Source organism: Panthera uncia (genome assembly GCF_023721935.1).
Source record: "Panthera uncia isolate 11264 chromosome A1 unlocalized genomic scaffold, Puncia_PCG_1.0 HiC_scaffold_17, whole genome shotgun sequence".
Lineage (NCBI taxonomy): Eukaryota > Metazoa > Chordata > Mammalia > Carnivora > Felidae > Panthera > Panthera uncia.
This window is the reverse complement of record NW_026057577.1, coordinates 19108374-19117011: the sequence shown is the minus strand read 5'-3', so window position 1 is coordinate 19117011 and position 8638 is coordinate 19108374. Positions and strand designations below refer to the sequence as shown.

Genomic DNA, 8638 nt, shown 5'->3' with positions numbered 1-8638 from the left:
CCTCCCCTCCCCTCCCCTCCCCTCCCCTCCCCTCCATCAGGATCCAGATTCAAGGACCTGGCATCATTATGTATACCAGCCCAAATACCTGGATCAGCAAAAGTCAGAAGAGCTTGAGAGGGAAAAGAAATTAAAAGAAGATAGTCCCAGGAAGACTCCCACTAAAGACAGTGGTGTGTCCAGCCTTCCCGTGTCATTAACGAGCATTAAGGAGGAGCCCAAAGAGGCCAAGCGCCCGGATTCTCAGTCCACGGAGGAGAACAAGCTCAAGAGTGATGATCGGAAGACGCCTGTGAACTGGAAGGACTCTCGGGGAACGAGAGTGGCAGTTTCCTCGCCTCTGAGTCAGCATCAGCCCTTCATACAGTATTTGCATGCTTATCCTTACCCACAGATGTATGACCCCAGCCACCCTGCATACCGGGCTGTTTCTCCTGTCCTAATGCACAGTTACCCTGGTACGTGTCGCGGGTTCTCGCTCTCTTAGAGGGAAAGGCTACATTCACTTATTGGTTACTGAAAAGCTCAGGATAAATGAGATGCTTCGGTGGTCGCGTTTGTTTTGCTTGTCTTTATGCTGCTTCAAGTCCCCAGGATGAAACTTACTTGACATGAGTTCGTTTTGTTTTGGCTTAGAGAAAACGTCAACGGTTCCCAGCTCTAGTTTCCATAGACTCTGATGCTCTAGTCTGTTAGACTGACAGATACTTTATTGCCTATGAAAATATTCTCGGCGCTCACTGTCATAATCATTATAGTTACTGTTCCTTTCACTTAAGCGGACGCGTAAATGTACGAAATGGCTGTAAGCTCAATTCTGTTTATAACCTCCGTTCATCAGGACGAATTAACTGGGAGAAGAAAATCGGAGAACCTACGTCGTGCACTTTAACGATGATGTAGCCCCTTCTTAATGTAATCCCCTATGTTAAGGTCTCCGACTCTTGGCCCAAATTCGTTGTAACCCGAGTGATTTTTTTTTTTTTTTTTTTTCCTGTTTAAAAAACGGAGCCCATAACTTGATGTGGCATTTGTTGTTTATCTGCAGGGGCCTATCTCTCTCCAGGCTTTCATTATCCTGTTTATGGGAAGATGTCAGGGAGAGAAGAGGCAGAGAAAGTCAATACCAGCCCTAGCATCAACACGAAAACAACATCGGAATCGAAAGCGCTGGACTTGCTCCAGCAGCATGCCAACCAGTACCATAGCAAGTCTCCTGCCGTAAGCCTCCTTTTGTTGTTACTTAAAAGTACCATGTTTTGGGGGAGAAGAGGGGACAAGCTAGGAAGCGGTCTTGAAATAGAAATGGTTTTCGAACCCGGCTGTGATTTCAAGATGCTGTTTTAGCTTCGCACATAAAGAACGGACTGTTCAAAGGTAAGATGCTTTCACACACGAGGGGGAAGAAAAAAAAAATCGTCAAAGCGTCTGTGGTGCTGGCGGGCTTTTCTGTCGCAAAATGCACCGTGCCTCGACTGCCCAGGAGGGCGTTTGCTAGGTGGACGTGTAAATTCGTAGGAGCCGGCTTGAGGCGTGAAGTATTTCTGATGGCTGATATTTTGGTGCACTGGCACGGGTGAGTCGAGTGGGGAAGGGACGGCTGCCCCTGTCTGTTTTGGCCTCGACCCATTGTCCTGTCCCTGTAACTTCCCGAAGCAAGGGAGACAAGGGCCTTTGTGAAAGATGGCTCCACCCTTGCTCCCATCCCGGCACCACCCCCTCCATGAAAGAGGGCAGCCACTAGTCCTAAAGGCTGTTGTCAAGAGAGACAAAAGGGTGTGGCCATTCTTGCCTAGAAAAGAAGTTTGGAATAAGATACAAGATCTTTGATGTGGATGAGTCCAGCAGGGACTGTAAGCTAGGAAAGGGGATTCATGAATCTATTTCTGTGCGTACTCCTTCCAGCACAGACATTTTTTTTTCTTTTCACGTGACAACGAGAACTTCAGGTTGGCCGGGTTCTAGTGGGCAGACACGTGTAGGAAAGGCAGTCGTAAACTGTGATTCGGGAGAACCACAGCTTTCTTGAGCCTTCAGAAGCTGCTGGATTCTGGAATGCTTTCAGAGGCACAGGGCGATGATTTCCCGTACTTGGTATTGCCCTATCATGTTGAGATGTGTATTTTCTTTTTTTGTTTATTTGTTTTTGAAAAGATTTTTTTTTTAAATGTTTGTTTATTTTTGAGAGAGAGAAAGAGTGGGAGTGGGGCAGAGAGAGAGAGGGAGACACAGAGTCTGAAGCAGGCTCCAGGCTCTGAGCTGTCAGCACAGAGCCCGATGTGGGGCTCGAACTCCTGAACAGTGAGATCAGAACTGAGCCGAACTCAGACTCTTAACCAACTGAGCCACCCAGGCACCCCGAGAGGTGTATTTTCAATGGGCTAAAATGGATAAGGTGTATTGAGAATTGGGAGATACATTCGCCCCACAAAATGTAAGTAAAATACACAGTCATTAGAAAATTTTTTTCAACCTTCTTGACCCATGTATAAATGTTTCTGGGAAGAAATCGGGTAGATCCTAATCTTGCAATTTCGAGCGACTGTAAAGAAAAAGTTCTCTTATTTCCATCACTTGAGGCAAACCCTGATGGCACCTGGTTAACTTTTAGGTGGGGCGTTTCTTTAGCTTTGGCTTAATTCCAGCTGGAACTCATGCGTGCCTTTTGAAATTATCTTCACTTAGTAAGGAATGTTAAGTATCTCTGTGTTTGCTTCTGAATCATTTACACATAGGGCTCAAAGGACAGAAGTGGTTTAGCGCTCCTGTCGGTTGTTTTTCAGAGTATTTAGAGGGGCCTGTCTTTCTTTTCTGTTGCAGCCCGTGGAAAAGGCGACAGCAGAGCGGGAGCGGGAGGCAGAACGGGAGAGGGACCGCCACTCGCCTTTCAGCCAGCGGCACCTGCACACGCACCACCACACCCACGTGGGCATGGGTTACCCACTCATCCCTGGTCAATATGACCCTTTCCAAGGTCAGCGGTTCTGTCGTTATTGTGTTGTTCGTTCTGCTTTGGAAAACTGTGGGCCCAGAGGACCGCTCACGTCTTAAAATAAACACACTGAGCTTTGAGTTAACATGAACTCCAGGGAGTAAATAAGTTCTTAATTCTTATTTCCTAGTATTTCCTAGTGATACAATGAAGGCTATTCCCCGCGTCTTTGTGTTCTATTGAGACAGGAAATGACTCCCACTTAATAATTGTCACTGGTTGATGTTATCGGTGGCTTCCTGCTATCTCATGGACTGAGGGTGGCGGCCAGTGTCTGGGGCACTGAATATAACAATCAGAAGATCAGATAGCTGCTTGAGGGAAATTGTGGGAAAAAAGGGAGGCATAATGAGAGGCTTTGGTGAAATGGCACTGGTTTCTGCAGGCCTTTTACGTTGTATCTGCCCCCACCCCCACCCTCACCCCGGAAGTAATGGGAGTGACATGATTAGGTCTAACCTTTTCTTTTCAAATTTTTATTTACATTCTAGTTAGTTGACACACAGCACAGTATTGGTTTCGGGAGTAGAATTCAGTGATTCATCACTTCTGCACAGCACCCAGTTCTCATCACAGGTGCCCTCCTTAATGCCCATCACCCATCTTGCCTACCCCACCCACCTCCCTCCATCAACCCCTCACTCAGTTTGTTCTCTATCATTATGAGTCTCTTGTGGTTTGTCTTCTCTTCCCCGCCCCCCCCCTCCCATCTGGTCACCTGTCTTGTTTCTTAAATTCCATGTATGAGTGAAATCATATGTTTGTCTTTCTCCGGCTAATTTTCCTTAGCATAATATACTCTAGCCCCATCCATACATTGCAGATGGCAAGATGTCATTCTTTGTGATCGCTGAGTAATATTCCATTGTGTGTGTATATAGAGGTGTGTGTGTGTGTGTGTGTGTGTGTGTATCCATTTCTTCTTTATCAGTCGATGAATCAACCATTCATCAGTCGATGGACATTTGGGCTCTTTCCACAGTTTGGCTGTTGTTGATAACACTGTTCTACCCCTTCAGCTCTGTGTTTTTGTATCCTTTGGGTAACTACCGAGTAGTACGACTGCTGGATCAAATTTAACTTTTTCAGGAACCTCCACGCTGTTGTCCAGAGCGGCTGCACAAGTTTGCATTCCCACCAGCAGTGCAAGAGGGTTCCCCTTTGTCCGCACCCTTGCCCACACCGGTTGTTTCCGGAGTTGTTATTCCGACAGGTGTGAGGTGGTATCTCATTGTGGTTTTGATTGGTATTTCCCTGATGAGGAGTGATGTTAACATCTTTTCCTGTGTCTGTGAGCCGTCTTTCGGGTGTCTTCTTTGGACAAATGTCTATTGGTGTCTTCTGCCCATTTCTTACCTGGGTCGTTTGGTTTTTGGGTGTTGAGCTTGCTAAGTTCATTATAGATTTTGGATACTAACCCTTTTGTAGATATGTCATTTGAAAATATCTTCTCCTGTTCTATAGGCTGCCTTTTAGTTTTTGTTGTTTCCTTCGCTGTGCAGAAGCTTTTTATTTTGATGAGGTCCCAATAGTTGATGGTTGCTTTTGTTTCCCTTGCCTCTGGCAACATGTCTAGTAACAAGTTGCTCCAGCCAAGGTCAAAGAGGTTGTTGCCTTTGTTCTCCATTGGGATTTTGATGGCTCCCTGTCTTACATTTAGGTCTTTCATCCATTTTGAATTTATTTTTGTGTATGGTGTAAGAAAGTGGTCCAGTTTCATTCTTCTGCATGTCGCTGTCCGGTTTTCCCAACCCCATTTGCCGAAGACACTGTCTTTTTTCCATTGGATGTTCTTTCCTGCTTTGCCGAAGATTAGTTGGCCATACGTTTGTGAGGTCGTTTCTGGGTTCTCTGTTGTGTTCCATTGCTCTTTGTGTCTGTTCTTGTGCCAGTACCATACTGTCTTGATGATTACAGCTTTGTAATATGGCTTGAGGTCCGGAATCGTGATGTCTCCAGTTTCGGCTACCATTCTTTTTCAGGAATGCTTTGGCTATTTGGGGTCTTTTGTGGTTCCATACAAATTTTAGGATTGTTTGTTCTAGCCCTGTGAAAAATGCTGGTGGTTATTTGCTGGGGACAGGGTCAACACTTTTAATCCCCTGTAATTCGGGGGCTCTACACAGCCGTTCATTGCCGTGACTTTAATGATGGCGAAACATTTTGAAAAAGCCATAGAATCGTCGTGAGATAGCCTTCGATTTGTGGTGTTCTGGTTGACCTCCTGCTACTTGTCCCAGCTCTGTCACCTTACGGGGGTGGGTGGTGGCCCCATCTCTACCAAGAGATCCACTCGCTAGGTTCTTGCTGTCTTAGGTAGCTCAGACTGCCATGACAAGATGTCCCAGACTCTCTGGCTTTAGACCACAGAAAGTTTTCTCATCGTTCTGGAGTCTGGGAGGCTGGGTGCCAGCACGGTTGCTTGGTCACGAGTGCTCGGTTCCGGGCTTGTAGGTGGCTGCCATCTTGCTTTGTGCTTAAACGACCTCTTCTCTGTGTGCAGGGGGCAGGGGCAGCGGTGGAGGGAGGAGAGCTTGTGAGAGAGCTACCTTCTGGTGTCTCTCCTTATAAGGACATCATGAGCTCATTTGACCTTAATCATTTAAGTCCTATCTTCAGATGATCACATCGTGGATTAGGGTGTCCGCGTAGGGATTTTGGAGGGCCACATTCAACCCATAGCACTTGCCACGTTGGCCCTCATTCTGCTGTGTGAATACGAGATACCATGTGTAAAAGGTACCTCCAGAAGTAGGAAGTACTCTACACATGGGAAAGGTCATTTTTATTTGTTTAGCCCTCGTTACCACTCACAGTCGACTAGTAGTGTTCAGAAAGAACATAGAGGGCTTAGAAGGAGAATCATCTTCCCTAGCTTTGCGTGTGTTTTTTCTTGTTTTTCCAGGATTGTTTTCTGTAGAATTAAAAAATAATTTCCTATCAGGCAGCTTCGCGCCATCTGGAGCCATTCCGTTCTCTGACTGCTGTCTTTCTCTTGCAAGGTAGAAGTTAGGACTGTTGTTAAGTTCGATTCACCAGTTCTGTGTTTCTTACGGGATGCAGGATGCATTGTGTTCATTCACTGGGGAAATGCCGAAGTGATAAGTTATTATGAAAGTATTGTATGCTAAGCAAATGGCGTGTTGCTTCTGTAATTCACTGTGACTTTTGATTCCTGTTGTTGCCGGGGACCTATTATGTCTCCTGAGCTTCCTATTCAGGAATGCGAGCAAACCATTTAGTACCATGCAGAGTCACAGAGATGGAATGTTCTCTCTTCTCTTTGACTAGCTATTAAGAAAACCGCAGAGTATTGGATAAATGGCTAGATAGGGGATAGACTAAGCGGTGTGGGCTCCGTCTCTTCTATGTGAAACATTTCCTGTGTGTGTTTAGGAGAGGACGGATTGCTGCAGCCCTTCACCCCTGGGCCTGCACCTGCTCTTATCTTTCCCGAGTGTCACAGAAACCCTGCATTTTTTCCCCCATTAGGCTTGACCTCCGCCGCCCTCGTTGCCTCTCAGCAGGTGGCTGCCCAGGCATCTGCATCAGGAATGTTTCCTGCACAAAGAAGGTAAATATCCTTACATTTTGAATCTACATTTTTCTACATAGAGACATCTTAATGGGTGGGAGGCAGTTAAGCATAGGCCTTTTAGACCAAAAACTTGGCTCCTTGGGTTTTTATATTCTTGTAACGAACGTGCTTTTATGGCCTGTTGCTTTACATGCAGCTTACGTTCCGGGACCCTCATCTCTTTAGCTGTAATATAGGTTAGTAATTAACTGATGAGTGCTTTTATTTATTTATTTTTCGAGCAGTTGAAAAGCCTCTTAGGTTACCCTCACAGCCCTGTTAAAACACTCCGCCACCACTCCCTTTGTTTTATCATGTTTCAAAATAAAGTCACAAAGGGAGACATTTATTTTCAGAATGCTAAAGGTCATGTTTGTTCTTTGATACTTTTAATTATCCCTCAAGTTGTGTCAGAAAGGAACATAATTTATTTTTTCCACAGTGTAGATCATAACCCTCGTGTGCGTTCCCTTTCTTGAATAAGCGAGTTCCATGATTTGAATAGAATTAAGATAAGCCTGTCAGTCTTAGGGTTTTCACATTTTCGGCGTCAAATGCGGATGGAGCCCTGTGCTAAGGTCTTCTTTTTCCTTTGCAGAGAATAACAAGATTGGAAATGTACGTTGTCATGTGACTGGATCACATGGGGAAGCGCTTTTATACAGACATCAGTTCCATGGTGTTAATTTGAAATGCCTTTAATGGCAGGCAAGAACCAGTCATTTCATTTTTGTAAATTACAGATTTTATCACAGAGTAACAAATGTTGCTGTAATTAAGCTTCTGTTTTATATATATATACGTATACATATATGTGTATATACATATATATATATATATATATTCTTTACTTTTTGTATCAGTAACCAGGCTCGCACACACAGGGTCTGCTATCCCGTTGCAAACCACTCAGTAAAGGAAGTAAAAAAAATGTATTTGTCATGTTGAAAAGCGTTAGCCACAAAAGGCTGCCTACTTTCTTTTCCTTTTCCTTTTCGATTGTAAATAAATGACGTATCCGTGTGCCTGAACCTTGCATATCCTTCATAGATTCCCGCCCCCCTCCTCCTCGCCCCCGCAAGGCCCTCAGAAAGGCTGGCTGTGATGATGACGCTTGGGTACAATTTAGATGTCTATTTGGTGGCTCCCGTTAAAGACACATCCGTGTAAAATGTTCCTGTAGTCACTGTTTGTACTTGTGTGTTGTGGGAAAAAAATGACTTTTGGAAGGCATGGGGTTGCCAATACCACAAAAACTGTGTTGTAGATAATGTAAAGATTAAAAATGGGGAAATAATGAGCATCTGTGAATAATGAGGTGTCATTTTTTGATAATCTTGAATGGCAAATAACCCAATAGCCTGCGTACCAGAGACATCTGTGATTGTTGTATTACTTGAATAGTCTTACAGTCCCCCCTCCCACCGCCAACTTTTTTTTTTTTTTTAATGTTTACAATTATCCAGTTTTAGAAGAGAGAGACTTTAACGCCATTGCCTGGTTACTTGTTTTATGCTGTAATCTAGTTTATTTTATGTAAAATGTATATTGAATGCTTTCCTTTTTTATACCTGCCTTAAATAATTTGGCAATCAGAATTAAAAAGGTTTTTTTTTTTTTATAACGGCTTCTTGTCTGTCTCGACTTCTTTCTGGTTGGCTGATTGTGATTCCAATTTTCAAAAAACGGTTTCTTGATATTATGAATGTTCAGTTCATGAAGTACACACATGCTGAGTTTTCTTATATGATATGCGGGTATAACATCCAAACGGTGTGTTTAATTCAGAGGACACGTCCATAGTCACTGGGTCTTTACTCTGAACAGGGGGCGTGATATCACTACAGATTGGTAGATACAGGTTGTTGTAATACGGAATGATATTGCAAAGTTAGTCTTGGCAACGCATGGACAGTAGGTGAAGTGTGTAAAAAGTCAGCTAGGCATTTATTTGACTTGCCATTAAGTTGTCCCATGAGTGGATTTTATGCCAAACGTACAGAATGAACTGCCTGCTTCCTTTCTTCTTCCTTGCCCCCTTCCCATCCTCCCTCCCTTCCAAGAGCACT

General features: G+C 44.3%; 1 protein-coding gene across 4 annotated transcripts in view; it reads left to right on the top strand.

The window, feature by feature from the left end:
- The window catches only part of ZNF608 (zinc finger protein 608), a 117672-nt gene extending 109484 nt beyond the window's left edge, over positions 1 to 8188 (top strand). For 3 of the 4 annotated variants that reach the window (XM_049649113.1, XM_049649110.1, XM_049649111.1), the window contains 5 exons: positions 41 to 458; positions 1049 to 1221; positions 2821 to 2974; positions 6485 to 6566; positions 7168 to 8188. In XM_049649113.1, the coding sequence (XP_049505070.1) occupies positions 41 to 458; positions 1049 to 1221; positions 2821 to 2974; positions 6485 to 6566; positions 7168 to 7174 (834 nt within the window). In that variant the 3' untranslated portion in view covers positions 7175 to 8188. Of the gene's footprint in view, positions 1 to 40; positions 459 to 1048; positions 1222 to 2820; positions 2975 to 6484; positions 6571 to 7167 lie in introns of those variants that run through there. The other variant, XM_049649112.1, reaches the window with a different exon arrangement.
- Positions 8189 to 8638: the final 450 nt, after the last annotated feature.